We start from the raw sequence: 17873 nt of genomic DNA, 5'->3' as shown, positions 1-17873 counted from the left end.
GGTATCACAAAAGCAGATAAGTTGAATTCACGGTTGTCGCCAAACTTTTCAGCCGCCATCAAAAAGAGGAAAGTAAAACTACATTTGTTGAAGCAAAAAAGTGGAAAAATGCATTACAATAAAATGGTCATTCTGCCTTTGAGGTAGCAGAAAAGTAGAAAAGTCAAAATTGCATGTTACGAAGACGTAAAATCTGCTTTTCTACTATTCTGATAGCAGAAAAGCAGATGGCCGCTTTTCGTCCTCCATAACGGTTGTTCAAATGTAGTGAGCAAACTCTTAAATTGAATGCTTAATTGCTAAAACCGCATTTTCCTACAGCAGGTGAAATTCGAATTGAACGAATTAGAACATTCGAATTATTGAATGGGAAGGAAGAGTGTTTCAAAATAGCTGAGACAACCTATAAAAATTATTATTTTCTAATGAGCCAGTTCGATATTTCAAATGGACAACGTGTGCGCATGAGTTGGCATATGGCCGTGCTGATAAGACAGACTTTCAGTGTATCATCATAAAAACTTGTCTATTCTTATTTTAATTAGACAACGTCTGGGGCACGGTACAGATAAACAGTCTCAAGAAAGAATCATTCTAAAAAGCTTCAAATTTAGACTGCAAATCATTTCCCTTATAAGGTTTAAGAAACCATTAACTGCCCCATCCGACACAATAGTTAATATAAACGATTTTGTAAAGACTTTCAATACTGGTGATTCACAGTAGTGCGCCTCAAAGAATCATCAACTTGTGGGCCAATCACAACGCGCGAAATCTGTCGACCTTTTCCAAACGCGCACTGGGTCAACTGATTTCGCGCACTGTTATTGGCCAACGTGTTGCAAACTCTTGGAGGCGAACTACTGTGAATCGCCTGTATTTTTCATTGTTTTTGTTATAGAAATTGACATTCAAACAGATGAAAGACAGAAGCAAATCATCAATGTAGCTCCAATATAATGTACACGCAGCTTCCAACACTCTCAGGGATGGGGTGCGTTATAAGGGTACCAACACTTTCAGGGATGGGGTGCGTTATAGGGGTACAACTTCGTATGGTGAGGCTGGGCAAGCGAAAGCTTCCGACATCTATGTTTAGGAACCATTTCCTGTTGCTGACAATTCACAAATTCAGCATTAACTGTACACTTTTTTTCCCTCTCCTTTTCTCTTTTTTTTTGGGGGGGGGGACAGATCCGTGTTACGTAGCCTGTAGAAACACTTACTTAGAAGATTGAGGCTCAAACATAACAAGCTGCCGGGGTACAGCCCCCCCCGCCGCGCACACCAGTACGAAGACTCGCCCTTTGTCTTTCTCGTATACCGTCTACAGAAGAACTGCGCCATCCGGTATCTAACGGTGTCCAGTAGCAGTCGCACTGATGATTGGACATCTGTAATTATGTACCTATTTTATAATACGTTTTAGAGAGGTTGAAGAAACAGTGAGGAAAGTGAAAGTAGAGCCCATTAGTTGGACTTGTGATTCTCTGAAGATCGGAAATTCGTCACGATCGTCATTGCCAGTCGCATGGGTGTTACCATAGTTTCATTATTAAATATCTGTCTGTGTTTGCACTCATTCGCAAATAACGTCATTCATTGTAGATAAGATATTCTACGAAAAAAGGTGGATATTTGCAGCAAAAGAGCGTAAAACCACAAATACAACCGAGTACTATAGTACGTTAACTGGGAATTAGAATTCGTCGAAAATAATTCATCTGAAGGATAAATCGTTCATTTTGTACTCTGTGCAATTCCCGTTAGTCGTTGCATTTGCGGCTTTTCGATCACAGCACCAGTAATGAGGGTTATTACCAGGTTTACGTAACGTCCTTAATATTACGCAATAAGTACATTAAAATAGAGAGTGTTCTGCAGGAAGATTTTTTAAATTCTTACCCCGTAATTTCCCAGTCATTGCTGCAATGTTAGCAACGTTAGGGGATTTTGTTCTCTTTAAGCTCTGAGCATTCAACAGCAATACTGATTGAAAATGACACAGGGGAAAATTTCACAATGTCCCATTCTTTGGGGGAAGGAATTGCAGCATATCAAACATTTTTGGATGAGAGCAAAAGTGTTTGATCGACTGAGGAAGTGATATCCTTGAGTCCCACAAGTACGCCCTCATCGGTTGAAAAGAGCCATTGGTTGGGAGTGCTCAATTTGTTGGTAGCGAGACTGCAACGTTTGCGTTTCATAGTTGTTCGTGAACCAGCGACGCGTAGTTTCTGGGAAAAATTGCGTCCTCTCTTTGGTCAAGCTCCGGGCCCATTGCGTGTGCGAAAGAAAATTCCCGCCAGTTAAACCAGATTTGAATTTACTCAGCGAGCCTTGAGTCCACGATTTCAGGGTAACATCTCCCTTGATGTTTTGAAGGACCAGCTGCCGACTGTACCCTCTGAGTAATAAAAGATTGAAGCCATACTGAAATCCCAGACGGGTGGGTCAATTGCCTACAGTACTGTCTAACGTGTAAGTTGCAGTAATCATCCGTTAGAAGAATCAGCATCTTGATTCTGAGATGGAACAAAATGAAACAATACAACATAATTGCACGTGACGTAGAACTGAATGTACGTTTTGTTAATCCTCATAAAACTCAAAGTGACACAAAATTCAAATGTACAGATTCACTACAATATTATTAAAAGGAACTTAAATGCGTTCAATATACCACGAGGCTTATTGAATACAGCCCATCCAGTTAGTAAAGAATAAAAGAAATATTCGTACTTTTTCAGAAAGCTTGTTCCTTGATCCTCCAATTCATGTTGGCAGAAGCACGTCAAATGAGCAATGCAGTCTCATTCCATGCCACACCTGTCAGGTTTTCCAGTCCAAAAGGTCCTAGATAATTTCTTCGGGGCGCTAGAGTAAGGTGTGACTAAGCTTTGAGCCCATGGTGGGTAGAACAGAAGGCCGCACCCTGGTGATCCTTGTCCCTCAGTGATGACGTCAACATTAGGAATAAATCCCCTCACAATCAGATGGCGCCTCCGCGACCCCGTGCAGAAATCGCCCAGAATCTCAAAGGCCAAAAGCTTTCCGTGTTTATTGCTTTGTCAGGAATAACAAAGTTGGAAATAAGAGTACACCATTGTCGTGGATGGCATACAGACGCATAAAAATATGATCCAAAATAGTCAATTGATTATTTGTCTGTTTGGTTTTTCTTTAACTTTTAACGAGCGCAAATAATGTGCCGTCACCAGGATTTTTAGTACGAGCAAAGAGTTCTGACAAAGAGAAAAAAATACAGTTTGAGATCACACTGTTATCAAGATGTATTTTTGCGTTTGGGGTGTTTATAATTTATATAACGGGTTTTGCCCTTACCCAACGTATATATTAATAAACACTGTATACTCAGTGCTTGTCCGAGAGCTTGCAATAAAAGTCACAAGCTTACTCGAGTAGGACCTCCTACGACCTCCTACATCTTGAAAATAGTTCGCGGTACACGCTGCTTCACCTGACTCGGACCGGCCAGCAGACCCCGGCAAACTCGGTGGTCGAGTGGTTAAGACGTCAGCACTGGTAAGCTGAGTTCCACCCAAGTTAGCTTGTGACTTTTTTCGCAAGCTCTCGGACAAGCACTGAGTTGTTATTAATATATACGTTAGGTGAGGGCAAAACCCGTTATATAATCACATTGTTAATTCGAAATTCACCTATTGACACCTGTTGACAGGCTCTGTACGTTAAGATGGACTAGATGCAAGCATGAGTATGAAGTGACATTTGTGATTATCAATGGTATTAGTTTTCTCATTTCGGAAAAAGAAAACGAACTACAAGTGAGAGTCGAAGATTGAGTTTGCTTTCATGTAAACCACAATCAATACACAGGAGTATCTAACTGTTCGCCAATCCTAATCTTTCGCTAGAGGGCGCTTGGAAGAAAAAATGATTACTTGCACAAAATTCATGTAACAGAAGGAAGTCTTTTGCAGAAGACAAATTGATTTCTTAAATTTAAACAAGCTGAAGCCAGTTTGAAACATGTGTTCTTAATGACATGCAGAAAATTGCTAAACGATGAGTCAGCAGTTGCTTTTCATAAACACTGGCGCTGCTTCTTTTGTCATTTGCCAATAACAGCAATACGAAGTCCTGATTACCCTCCTACGATGAGATTCGACCTGATCAATTGTCCAGACGACACTTTGCATCACAATTCTTTTTCCAAAAATATACACCACACGGCTCAACTTACATAGGCAGCGACAGCTTCCAAGGGCATCAATAATTTGGATCAATCAAGGATTGTCTAAAGGAAACAAAGTCAAGCACAGTTGTCAAATAAAAGACAGGGCAGCATTTACTTGGTTCAACAATTCCTTTGAAATTTTGTTGACGTAGTAGTGCGGATGGATATCAAATTGCTGTGATGGAGCCAATGTGAACGCAACACGAGACAGTTTAATAGGAAACCTCAGCCGGCAAAGCTCTGATTATAACAGTGCCCGTCTGAACCAGTTACGTATCGAAGGTTCAAGGTAAGCTGAATGAAATTTATGTCTAAAAATGAATAACTCGAAGAAAAATAAAAGTTGAATTTAGCAAGTGGTGCTTAAAGAAGCAGTGAAAGAGGCAGTTGTGTGTGAATCAAAAACTCTTGTTGAAGCAAGGTGTGTGTAGTTGAAGTTTGTGTTATAAGTGTCGGTGTCTAATATCTGGGTTCTTGATAATAAGAGGCTATGATTTATAATCGGATTCATCGGTATCATTTAGCATAAAGATGACTGCTTGAAGGAATTCGAGGGAACTTCTATTCACACCTGAACGACTCAACTCTAGGATTTCATTTTTCACCATCGGTTATATTAACCCTAAAGGAGCCGCCCCAACAAATTCCTGGTATCACCACAGTGCATTGTTTTCAGGAGCTGAACCTTTAGGAGCTTTTAGAGTAACTCTTTGCAGTCATTTTGACACTAATTTTGTAAGAATCGGACATACTGTTCTTGCACAGCGCACATATTGCCGAGACGGTTAGGCCAATGAACTGATCTACTGTGGTGCTCAACGCAAGTGGACATGTAGCCTTGATCTTTAAATGACCGTATCAACAAAACCGTACGTTTGATTGAGTTCAAACTTCACATTTAAAATGGAGCGTTTGTACATGTATGCTAAGTTTTTTAAAAATCAGGAGAGGCACAGCGGATTTCTTTGGGGGTACAATCCACTCCTCCGGTCCCCCGTGTAGCATGGGCCAAAATAACCCGGTTTGTTAGGGTTAAAAGTGCTTTTGCATACTCTAAAAATATCGTTGCTTTTTACGGGTCAGTAATTTCAATTTTGCTTGCTGGAAGCTTTGTGAAATCTTTGTGAAACAACTTCAAACACTAAAAAACTTGAAGGACAGCGTCAACAAAGTAGCGTGTCCAGCTTGGAACAATTTTTTCTTTTATATGTGTGTTTATAAGTGTAGTGGGGCAATCGTGTGCCTTGCTTGCTATTTTTGGGAATTGAAAGCGGCAGAATTTTAGAAAGAGTACTACCGTTTTGCTTAGCGGGGGATTGAGAGTTCTTTTCATGACCCCCTCCCCCGAACCGAGACGTGGAAATGCCACAAGGTCAACATTGACAAAGGGATGAAGTCATTTGTTTGTTTCCGTGAAAACTACATCCTCCAAGCATATGTTTGTTGGTGAGGATGCTGGGACCGAGAACGTTATAGTTTCACATCTATCTATTCTGTACAAGGTTTTCAAGGGCCTATTTTTCTCTATTAATGGCATGAGCAGCTCTGAATAACTTCACGTTGTGTGTGACCTTCAAAACCTTCACTTTAGAAATAGTACCACCAACTTTTGTTGGGGTGCGTGAGGAGCCTTTTACAGATGAAATTACTTGACTATATAATTTGTAGAACAAATTCTCGCAACCCCTAAGATCTTGATGCACCACTGGGTAAACATCGAAAAAGGGTCACTCAATAATATTGTTTGTCTTCGTGAAAACTACGTCCCTCAAGCAAATATTTGTTGAGACCTGTTTTATTTCTCTGTGGGTTTACGCAATCATCACTTGCACAAGCTCCCGCCGTTTCACACCCATGAATGATAAGGCTGTATTTGGTAACGTCGATGGCAAAAAAATTCGTCCTCTGGTTCAGCAAAAGTTGGATTCGAATCTTTTCTGGGAATTTTTCTCCAAAAGTATATACGTCGTGAATTTTCATTCCCATCAAAAACTGTCGTCAGTGTTTAGGAATAGACAGGCGGATACGACAGGCTAGAGAACGGACGGGGAGTGTGGGAATGATTTTTGTCAGGCGTAATCATTTTTTGAAAATATTGACTTTTTCAGATTAATTTAAATTGAGACACTGGTTCAGCGACAGATGGAAACCCACTTGTCTGAGATGAAGGATACTGATGCTGCCATGGTAGACCTGGCAGACACCCAAGCAATGTCTGACACCTCCTCAGAAAGGCGTCGTACCTCCTGGCGTACCTGCTGCGTTGGTTTTCTTCGCCGTAATCTCCTAGTCGTTCTTCTTCTGCTTTCTCTTCTTCTCGGCCTTGGAGTGGGTTTCTTTATCAAGCTGGGGACAGATCTGACTTTTACGTCCAAGGAGATATCCTACATCGCCTTCCCTGGTACCCTGTTCCTAAACATGCTGAAGATGGTCATCATACCTTTGGTGGTTTCAAGTCTGGTGTCAGGCATGGCGTCTCTTGACAAACGTATGTCTGGAATCCTCGGCCTTAAGGTAAGTTTCCTGACTGCTCCCTCACTGCAGTTTTTATACCAGCCATTTACCACATGATGGTAAATTAGTACAAGAACGTCGACTTTCCAGAACTGAGGTGAAAATTTTGTATTGTGTTTAAACTGAAATTAACTGACACAAAATATCAGTAATACATGTATTACCTCTGGCAGATCCAGTCATGCATATACACTAGCTTCTTAAATATTCTTTCGAAAATGAGGACCATATCTTTAAATAAAAAATTACTGCAAATATGGCAATAGATATACTTCTATTCATTAAGAAATACCTTTGCTTAAATATATTTCCATATTAAGTTTTAGTCATTTGTATCTGAAATATCAACTTCCACTCTGCAGGCTTTGGTGTACTACTTCAGTACAACATTCATAGCTGTAGTCCTTGGCATTGTCATGGTGATGTCAATACAACCAGGCAATCGACAAGAATCCACGGATATTGATCGATCTGGCAACACGGAGTATGTCAACACAGCGGACGCCATACTGGATCTGCTAAGGTAAACTAAAGCCCCAACGGGCCGCATACGAAATTCGTAATCAGATTTTGGTCCCACTTCTGTTTATAGAATTTCTATTGCTGGGCCTCCGTCTTAGCTTTTGCCAGTCAGTGGAACGCAAACTACAGCTTGTCGTCACTTCAAAAGCAGAAGCATAATAATTCCCGAGTGTTTAAAAAATCCTTTTCAGCTTTTGAAATAAAAAATCAAGAACATTTTAATACCTTGCTCTTTCACACTAATAGCAAGATGTACGTTTTCGGAAGAAAGTATTTCCAAAGACATTTTTTCCTGCAACTTCGGCTGCCTGTTCAAAACGCAATGTTTGCAAACAAGAAAAGGGTTTATACCTCGTGCAACTAAGCCACTTAATTGTGCATATTTTGAAAGAGGTGCCAGTTAAGTGAAACGCTTCAAATATCACTCAGAGGACGCGGTTGTTGACCGTAGCTTCAAGGAAACTGGAATAAAATTGGAATTAAAACCATTCACTGATGTTGCTGATAAAAATAGGCCTACTTAAAGCTGTATTGTTAAGGAGAGTCTTTGTTTAAAGTGCCAGAGAGATTGGCTTTTTTTACTTTGAAGGTCTCTTCTTGGCCCTGCTCAGCAAATGTCTGTAGACAAAGAACCCTGATTTGGACCTTAAGGTCGTGGGCTTCTAAGAGTTATTGGCTTTGGTACTTATTGATACACTTGTCATCTTCTCTACCGCGATGAAGAGAAAGCAATATCGGTGTCCTTCCAAGTTTGCCCCTAATTTCGTTAATAGAGGGAGCTGATTTCCATTTTTTGATGACAAGAAGTCTGGCTTGGATTGATAAATATAATCGACTCTAAATTAATATAGTAGTAAAAGTTGCTTTCAAGGGGAAAAGTGAAACATGGAATTATTACTTTTTGATGACGTGGCCCACAGGGTCATTGCAGTGCAAAAGTATTAACTGTCATCTGCAAAGAAACAGCCACAAACACTTTTTCCTTAACTCCAGTCAAATGACCTGTTGACGTAAGGACTTTGGTTCTGTAAACGACTTCGTGTTTACCCGCTTTTGAATGAAGTGGGAATCACGATTACCATCGGGGCACTCTTTTCAAGCATGTTTCGTTTTCAAGCATGTTTTGTTTACGATACCGGTGTTGGCAAATGCGTTCTAAAATAAAACCTCGAAGATTCATCACCTCCCAAAAAAGACGATTAACGTTTTTTCTCTACAGTAGCTCAGTGACAGCTTTTTATGATATAAACATAGTAGGTCCACATGGGGTTTGCTTTAGAGCAGGGCAAAAATGAAAAAGAAACAAAAACTTTAAAATGTGGTAGTTACTGTACGCAAATACACCGATCCCTAAGAAAACAGAATCCACCTGGTTACTGATGGGTGACATCCCCATCGGTCCCAGCTGATGATTCAGGGTTTGAACAAGAGGCAGCATAGATTGAAGTCTGACCTTTAATAGAGGATTATTTTGCCCGCTTGGCGCAGTTAAAAGTGTGTGTGCGACGTTGTTGATGAAGTGACAACTGTTCCTTATTTCACCTTTTGATTTCAGAAACATGTTCCCGCCAAATATTGTGGAGGCCTGCTTCCGTTCAGTGAGTAAAGTCAAAGGTCATCGGAGTATTGGGGCCTGTCCACTTTGTCCACACTGCCTCTTAGCTGGTGATAAAATGGAGAAACTGAAACTACAGTCGAGCGCCATGCGTATTACTCTCTTAGTCCCCTCTTTGCGCTTTTAGGGCTAAGAATGCATTCCCTTTCCTCCGTCTCATCATTATTAATGTTTATCTTTTTTGCCTACCTTCAATTATTCTTGTTGATTTTAAAGTTTTAAGGTTTGTCCATCGGGACCAGTGTCAACAGTGGCTGAAATAAGGAGTATCTCCACGCTCAACTCCAAAATTGAATATTGAACTAACAGGCAACTATTCTGTATTTTATACAGTACAAGACTGTTCAGACACCAGAGATGATGGTAGATGACCAATCTGGGACCATGACGACCGAAGACGGCGTTACTATGGGTACCACACTCGAGCCTGAGATCACACTGGTGTCCGTGGGCGGGTACCAGGATCGAAGCAACGTACTCGGCCTGGTAGTGTTCTCCTGTGCCTTGGGTATTGTGCTGGGTCGTATGGGGCCGGAGGGAGAACCACTCAAAGCCTTCTCCAACTCTATGATGGAGACTATTATGAGGCTGGTTTGCTGCATCATTTGGTAAGAATACTAGCCTGCTTAATTACACTGGGTGGCGACAGACTCAAGGGCGATATGCTGCTGACAATAATAAGTGCCTGTAGAAGCCGCTGGCTGTCTGGCTGCAGCCATTCCATACTTAGGTGTCCTTCAAAGAGGCAGCTAGACAATTGAGACACCCTTGGGGTTCCTGGTCGATTGAACAGACGCCATACTACTTTGCTAAATGGACAATAACAATTATCAGATTTGTACAGTTCTTCAAGTTGTAATATCATTCATGGCGTAAAAAGGCACTGCGATTATAGTCACCATAAGAATGAGAGTACTGTTTCAGGTTTTAAAAAACGGGTAATTTAAAAATATTCGACAATGCCTTGCAAGAATGGGTTGAATAGTGGGTGGAGATTTAATTTGCGATTTTGTAAAACTGAGTGTGTGCTATGTTGAACCTATGACAGGGACTTCAGACACAACGCTTCAGTTGCTTAGTGCGGAATCAAACTGTGCATCAGTCTTATTCCGAGAATCTATGTGATTGATATATGCCTTTTTGCTGATTGATCACCTTTACAGGATTTCCCCCATTGGAATCTTCTTCCTCATCCTTGGTAAGATTCTAGACATGGATGACTGGGTGACCGTCTTCAGTCAGATTGGCCTGTACTCGGCAACCGTCATCTCTGGTCTTCTCATCCACGGACTCATTATTTTACCTCTTATCTTTGTCATCTTCACTCGTAAGAATCCCTTTGTCTTCATGAAAGGTGTGTCGCCAGCGCTGATGACTGCCTTTGCCACTGCTTCAAGGTAGGAAATACTAGCGTCTTGTTTTGTGCATTTAACAATGTCTTGTCTGAGTGTTTAATAACGAGCAGTTTAATGGAACTAGAACAACATCTGACAATATTTAGATCGGTCATAATACCGTCATCGACCTGATGACAAAAGTATAACAGGACAAGGCTGCCATTCAGAAGCAGAGTTTTAATATTAAGCAAAGCAACGAGGAAAGCTCGAAAATAACTTCACGAAATATCCCTCGAATGAACTGTCTGTACAATCTCATTTTATTTCAGCTCGGCCACGTTACCACTGACCATTAACTGTCTTGAGCAGAACAATGGCATAGACAAGCGTGTCACACGCTTCATGCTACCAATTGGTGCTACAATAAACATGGATGGAACCGCTCTCTACGAAGCAGTGGCCGCCATCTTTATCGCCCAAGTCAACAATTTGGAAATGGACGTGGCTACTGTCATAACCGTTAGGTAAAGTGAGATAAGTGGTACAAGTAGGTACAAAGCCTGATCAAGTTTGTCCAGGATATGAAAATAGCCACATATGTACAGTGTGAGGTGTTTCTGTGGGTTTGAATTGCCGGGATGTTCACCCTGTTACAAGTGTATTTATTGAGTGACAAATGTGATGGCACCAGCGCAGTAAAATGGCGAGAAGATTTTTGTGGATGTTACCCAGAATTTTGTGGTTGCACACACACCTAAGAATTTGACAATGAATGCGCACAAAATCTTCATGAAAAGTGAAGCACAGTTTCAACTCTCTATTGAGTAGAAAATATTTGTGACCTAACCATCTGTGTAGATCACATTACACGTACAAATGCAGGATGTGCACAGCATATATTGTACCATTGTACCCAGTGATTATTGTTTGAAGCTTTTCAGTGGTCATTGTAACTGTCACATATAAATTTCTCCACGTCTGAACACTCAATTTATACACCATACAGACTTCTGCAGTTGTTCATCCACCATTTGTTTATTCAAAAAACTTCAAATGATGACATCTTGCCATCTCGCGCCTTATACCATCATTGTGAATGAGCGAGTAACTGAGGTTCACTATATGAAAGGAAAAAAATAAAATAAATCGCCTTAAGCACAATGCACAATGATGGCTTACATGAAGTACATGTACAACGCACATAACGCAAGTAAACACATGTGCATGCAATCCAAACCTACGTTTTTTAAACCCCCCTGAAATAATGCTTACGTATGTCCCTAACCCCCCCCCCACAAGACCCAAATGTAGAATAACTGTTCATAATATAATTACCGACACTTGTGGAGTCAGGGATATGAAATTTCACGATACAGAATGTCCACGACTACTCCTTCGGAGTTCTCTTTTTTCATGACGCTCGACGTGTCCGTGCAAGGTGCTCTCCCTTATCCAAAGGTAAACAAGCGAGGGGCGCTATTCAACAAATAATAATGTTACTGCACGACGCTGCAGTCATTATTCACGATTAAGGTTGTAAAATAGTTAAAGAGGATATCTGAATTCAGATATTTTTTTTAATAAAAACAAGGACCTCTTTCAAAGTCTTCTAGGTTAAAACTAACTCCTATGGAGATAAGAGTTTCGATCAACAAGAGATTAAGCAGATAGCATCTTAAGCTTATTGATCACACAGTGTAAACAAACGGACAAGCCAAATAGGTAGAGCTTTTAAGTTAGGGAGCCTCCCTCTTCGCCGCCCCCTGGAAATGAGACTGGAGGCTGAAAACTCTTTGTCATGCGTTCTGTAGTCGTTGTGACCTTTTTAACGATTATTTTACCCAAAAAAACCTTTAAGTAAAATTCATTATACGTAAAAGGGCGTCAGTCCTCTTCTTTCAGATAGTCATTGTTTCCCTTGTAATGTGTAAATAAAGGCCTTATTAGCCGGTGAATGGAGGAAGTCTATCCTTCCTGTATGGTTGTGCTGCACAAAGCGTAACGGCACATTATAGCTTTCTTTGGGGTATCAGACGTATGTTTTGGTGCACCGATCAGTTACGGTTTGAAGCTCAGAGCGAATTGTTAATCTCGTTACAGTATAACAGCCACCTTGGCTAGTATTGGTGCTGCGGGTGTACCGCAAGCAGGCCTCGTCACACTGGTTATTGTACTCAACGCAGTTGGTCTCCCGGCTGAAGACGTCACACTCATCATCGTCATTGATTGGTTCCTGTAAGTAGTCATTTGAATATCATATCCGAATTGGCCAGCCAAAGCTTTGGGGAAAACTACGGAGGCCGACGATTGCAGCCCACGCGTGTTTTTTATTGTGCAATGGCATACAATAAAACTGGATTTCAACCTATATCTTCACCAGTATTTTTTTATTGCAGAGATCGGATCCGTACCACTGTCAATGTAGCTGGTGATTCCATTGGAGCGGGCATCGTTCATTACCGGTCTCGTGAACGACTCGCTGCCATGGATCGACTCCACGGTAATGATAACAAGGACTTCCTAACCGATGCTGGCACGGAGTATCACCCAACGCTGAAAGAGTTCAATACCAAACTGTGAGGACTTGAACTGATGTATTAAAGGTTGCCTCCAACCATTTTGGCTACGGTTACCTTAACGCATGTGCTTATGCTAGCCATTGCCTAACGGCTGCAGCGACATTCCCACATACGTTTGTGTAGCTTCCAGCCGTAGCCAAGACTTTCTAATGCATCCTCTCAATCTCTCAAGACTGTACTCCAGTAGAACACCTAAATGTGTTGTTCATGTTAGTTCCGTACAAATGTATTCATAACTTGTGGTCTTTGAAACCACGGGCTCTCAGGTTTGTTATAACACTTTGAATCACAAGGATAAAAATGGAGTCTTTACACAGAATTCTCATTTTGTGGGACTGCGTTTAATATTAGATGTTAAATACACAGATAATACGTAGATGTTGCTAGCTATGAGTTGGGTCACTGATTCGGATCTTTGACGCTACGTAAAAAGTAAATTTGATCATCAATGATATAACAGTAATTAGAATGTTGGCAATCGCTTGCTATTTGTGATTTCAGGAATTTAGTTTGTGGCGACAACTTGAGGCTCATAATGTATATGGGAAAAATATATGGTGCATGTTTTGACAACACTAATTGTTTAGATAAACTATTATTTTGGTATATCCTAATCTTGTATACTCGATTTTATGGCGACTATGTGTAGATTTCACTGTTGCTTTTTACATATGTCTCAAGTATTATTTACTTTATAAAATTTTGTATTTTTTAGATTACTGAAAACGTAATTAACTTCGAAGTTGAGGCGAAAACCAATTTTGCTGTCTCTTGACTTTAAAAGATTCTCCGTTGTAAGTGTTGGCGACACCCTCCATAAAAACGAAATGTTCTCTGGGCATTACTTTGTGTTCGTACATACATTGTTATCATCATTTATGCTTTCGCGCGTTAAGACATAAACTACAAGAGAGTTGACCTCTTTTCACTTACCATGCATGAAATAAGATTTATCTTTTCCTTTTTATACGCAAGGTGAAGAGGGATGACGGTGTATCTTGTATTTAAGTTTTGAACCATAAAACAATTAACGGATAAAGGGAAATTTCTGTATTTAATCAAAATGTAAATTATGAACCTTTATAATTAGTATAAGCTATGATTGATGGAATATTATATGTTCATATTTTAAGAGGCCATCTTGTCTAAAGAGAATCTCTTTCTACTTTTGTCTTTTTATGGTATCAAATAATCACCTGGGTTGCCTATTTCCCCAAATTTAGTATACGACTGCTTGTAAAAGGGAGTATATACCATATAACATGGCTAGACAGGTGTATAGAGATGAAATTATGACCTTTATTCAAGATCGGAAACGGTTCTTTTCCCTGTGTTCCATCGAGGATGTTGACCTATAATTTCAAGCACCCCAAAAGAAATAATTCATAAATCATAAGCTTCCTTATACTTTCACTTAATGTACTTTAGCCCTGATCGGTACATTTAATCCTCCTTGTTCCGAAAGACAAACTTGGCTTGGTGCTAACAAACAAACAAAGCAAAATTTGTGAGCAGCTCCAGAGTTTGGTTTGGGACGCAAATTAAGTCCATTTGGTTTCCTTCAAAAACTTCAAACAATATTCTCCATGACTAACTTCAACATAATTTAGGTTTTGACCTTACACATTGTAAACATCCACTCTAGGTCTGGTCAAATAGGTCTGGTTTGCGAACAGGGGCGAAAAGGTTCTACTAAATCGTTACGTGTTACCCCCACGCACATCACAAGCCCGCCTTTGCCAAGTTTGCGCGCACCTGCGCGCGCTGTGCAATGGACAGTGGCTAGCACTGTCCAATAATTACGCGTAAGGTGGGGCAGTGGGAGCACCATCTATCCATAGAAATCATGTGATATATGCATGTATTACCCGTACTGGAATGATAAACACCGCGCCACCTAGCGCCCTCTGTCGTGTCATAGTACATGTAAAAACTCTGTGCTTGCATTTAGGAAGTGCGTCGGAGTTATAACGTTACGGGCATTCAGTGTACAAGCGAAATTAAAGCTATAATCAATACTTGGGTAGCCTTGGGCAAGGCTATAGGTAGCGAGGTGTTTGATCATTACGGACTCTAGGCAATCGTTTAGCGAAGAGAAATAAAAAAAAATTAAAAGAGGCACCCCATCATCAATTGAAACGAATCATATTGGTGGGGGCTGTTCATTTTGTTGGTAGCGATGCAACGTAAAGGGTGCATTTCATTGTTTGTGAACAAGCGTTTCATACTAAAGGAGCCTCCATTGCTAAGAAAATTTCTCTCTCTCTCTCTCTCTCTCTCTCTCTCTCTCTCTCTCTCTCTCTCTCTCTCTCTCTCTCTCTCTCTCTGTCTCTCTCTCTCTCTCTCTCTCTCTCTCTCTCTCTCTAGTGGAGTGTTTTCTCCATAAAGCCCACATCCTGTACTACGTTCACCTTTGTACCGTCCCTAGAGTCCCCTCTGCCTTTCAACCTTACCCCCAACCCAGAGAATGATGTCTAAACAATCCCCTACTTGTGAGTGGAGATTTGAGTGCACAAAATTTGAGGCGAATTAGAGTATTCAAACGCTTTAATATTGAAACATCCTTTGTATTCAATGATGCTACCCAATGCCCAGGTCGAACTCACTTTGGGGTATAGGGTCCCCCACAAACTTACCCACTTTGCCATTAATTACCCAATCCTGGGGCATGGGGTGTTTCGTTTTTAAACAACGCCTTACTTGTGGTGGAGGATTTTATTGTACAGGTGTAGTAGGCCTATGGAATTGTATTTTCAATCTTTTTTCCCACATTGTTTTCATGGAAGTCGTTATCATTGCAGAATTTCAAGCATTCGTCATGTTTTATAAGTTCTTGAGATTGTCATCAAATTTTGTTATTATAATTCTTCAGGTTTTGCACTCAAGGCTAGTCATAGTTCTGTCATCTGCCAACCATGATAATCAGATATGGTACTTGTGCACCCTTGTGACGTTGCTAAAGAAAGGTCTGTTATAAGTGACCTACATTCTACTGGTGTCATTGTTGGTTACAATTTGTCTTTATAATCGTCGACCTTGGCATGCCTGGCCATGATCTTACAGTGACGTATGTATGATTGATATGGTAATTCAATGGCACTGGTACTCATAAAAGAAGTTGTATGAGAGTACGTACTGGACAGTGATTTTCTTTTTCAACATGTGAATCTTACTGTCACGCAAAAACGATGACATGTAATTCCCTCGTTAGAAGTGATTGAGAGCGTGAATCGAGCAATGGTTGAGGGATCGAATCCTGGGTGTTCACGCTGGCGTGAAATTTTTTCCTTGTCCAAAAACATTCCCAACACTTTCCGTTAATGTTTGCCACCAAACATCGAGATGAATTGCAAGATGCTTCACTGTTATTTTCATGATATGTGGATCTTGAGAATGCCTAGAACATGGCACTAGATCTGAATTACGTCTTGTAATACTTTCTTATACTCAGCAGCCTTGCAAACCACTTCTTTCTTCTCGTGTAGTGTAAATTCTTCAGATATATTTACTATCAAAAGGCGCCACAGTACACGTTTTTGCGTTTATGGTTCAAACCAGCATTACGATCACTGATCTAGATCACATGGATCTGGATCACGATCAATGATTCGTCTTTGGGTTACGGACACCAAACCAAAACTTGCCTAATGGATGGTGAGAACTAAACAGGCCCTAGATTGCTCTCTGGGGTTGTCGTGAGTACTTGAAACGTCGCATACGGGGTCGGTGATAGTACTACCCAGTGGCTGTTTGCCGTGGGCCCCTGTTGCCGTGCGTGAGACCCGACGATCCCTTTCAACGGTCGGAAATGCACCAAGACCGCCTTGGACAAGGCTACTCCTGATGAGGCAAAAGCCGATGGATCTACTCTTCGTAATATCAGCAAGCATTGCAATGCCATGAAGGTCAAAAAATACACAAAAGTGGTGTGGTGAATACTTTTTGACACGCAAACCTAGTCAGTTCTATCCACGCAGTGACTGGCATAGCCAGTGGGGGGGTAGGCCTACATACTCCTCTCTTTGAAAACCCCTTTGCTCTGAATTACTGATCCCTCAGCGCTGTAATTTCAAGGATTTCCAGCTTATTGGATTACTCTAATCCTTCAACGGATTTTTGTTTATTTTTTACTGATACCGAACTGTACACCACTGGCATAAAAGGATTTAACAGACTCTTTTATGGACTTTCCAAACCGTACTGGCAACAGCTGGTGAAGTACCTAGATTTCAAGGATGGCCAAACAATGAAAGCTTTCACATGCCATCTCAGGGATAACAAATCCCACTCATTGAGTTGAAAATGCCCTGAAAATATTGATTAATGGTAAATTCAGGGAAAGTTGATACATTCATAATTTATTAAGGGATCAAAATGCTTATATTGACGTGACTATCCAACCACTCCTACTTGTAATTGTCCCAACTAGAGTGAAAAACCGTGTTTTTTTTTCATTCACATTGCAAGACGGTGGAATTGAATGTGACCATTCTTACCATAGCCGAGTGAAAACACTTCATCATTGGCATTTTCATCTTTTCTAAATAGATAAATAAATATGGCCACAGATCACCAAACGACTAGATACCCATTTGGGCCACTACTTAACCGTCCTAACCATTCTATGTTTGACATGATCTTACAGGGCATATAGAATAACTTGGCACCGTAAAGATACTGTTCGCTTCAACAGAGAAGACCTTTGGATCAAATGCCCTCTGCACCATACAATGCCATGGCCTGAATTAAACTACCAGTTAATTAACACTCCTTTCTTTCCCTCTTTTTGTCTGCAGATTATACCCCCTCCAGTTAGTTCCATTGTATTTTTTCTTCAATCTCTTCCCATCTTACATTCCTTTGTTGCTCAACCATGCCTCCATGCAGTCCCCTTTACCCTTTGCCCCTTTATCCAGCCTGCAGCTTTGTTGACCTTTCCTTTTTGTCCTCCTGCATTCGTCCATGCGTGGTTGATTTCTTGTTTGCTTCTTTGCCACATGTCATTTTGCCTTTGAGAAAGATTCTGCTAGGAACGAAACGTCAGGCCCTCCATATTTTGTGATAAATATTCATTCCGATAGATACTT

At 40.7% G+C, this 17873-nt stretch overlaps 1 protein-coding gene across 2 annotated transcripts; it reads left to right on the top strand.

Annotated features, from left to right (window-relative positions):
* The first annotated feature begins 4201 nt into the window (after positions 1 to 4201).
* On the top strand, positions 4202 to 13941 carry LOC110985838 (excitatory amino acid transporter 3-like). Of its 2 annotated transcripts, none has more exons than XM_022247220.2 (9): positions 4202 to 4508; positions 6328 to 6733; positions 7096 to 7256; positions 8811 to 8853; positions 9204 to 9478; positions 10034 to 10267; positions 10537 to 10731; positions 12308 to 12442; positions 12604 to 13941. In XM_022247220.2, the coding sequence occupies exons 2-9, from the start codon at positions 6362 to 6364 to the stop codon at positions 12785 to 12787; spliced, it is 1599 nt and encodes a 532-aa protein (XP_022102912.2). In that variant the 5' UTR covers positions 4202 to 4508; positions 6328 to 6361; the 3' UTR covers positions 12788 to 13941. The 2 variants fall into 2 exon arrangements, with proteins under 2 accessions (XP_022102912.2, XP_087000585.1); XM_087144459.1 differs by lacking the exon at positions 4202 to 4508 and adding an exon at positions 5068 to 5088.
* The last annotated feature ends 3932 nt before the right edge of the window (positions 13942 to 17873 follow it).

Source organism: Acanthaster planci, linkage group LG12 (assembly GCF_054643075.1).
Source record: "Acanthaster planci isolate LZ-2023a linkage group LG12, COTS_SCS, whole genome shotgun sequence".
In the NCBI taxonomy this organism is placed as follows: domain Eukaryota; kingdom Metazoa; phylum Echinodermata; class Asteroidea; order Valvatida; family Acanthasteridae; genus Acanthaster; species Acanthaster planci.
Note: the sequence above shows the minus strand (reverse complement) of the source record. Positions and strands in the feature narration are given on the sequence as shown.

What these genes read in the sequence shown, in the direction of transcription:
- LOC110985838 (XM_022247220.2), top strand. Translation starts at nt 6,362, where the DNA reads ATGGAAACCCACTTGTCTGAGATGAAGGATACTGATGCTGCCATGGTA. An exon ending in GCCATACTGGATCTGCTAAG is followed by an intron (nt 7,257 to 8,810) that starts GTAAACTAAAGC and finishes TTTTGATTTCAG; the next exon opens with AAACATGTTCCCGCCAAATA. An exon ending in CTGGTTTGCTGCATCATTTG is followed by an intron (nt 9,479 to 10,033) that starts GTAAGAATACTA and finishes TCACCTTTACAG; the next exon opens with GATTTCCCCCATTGGAATCT.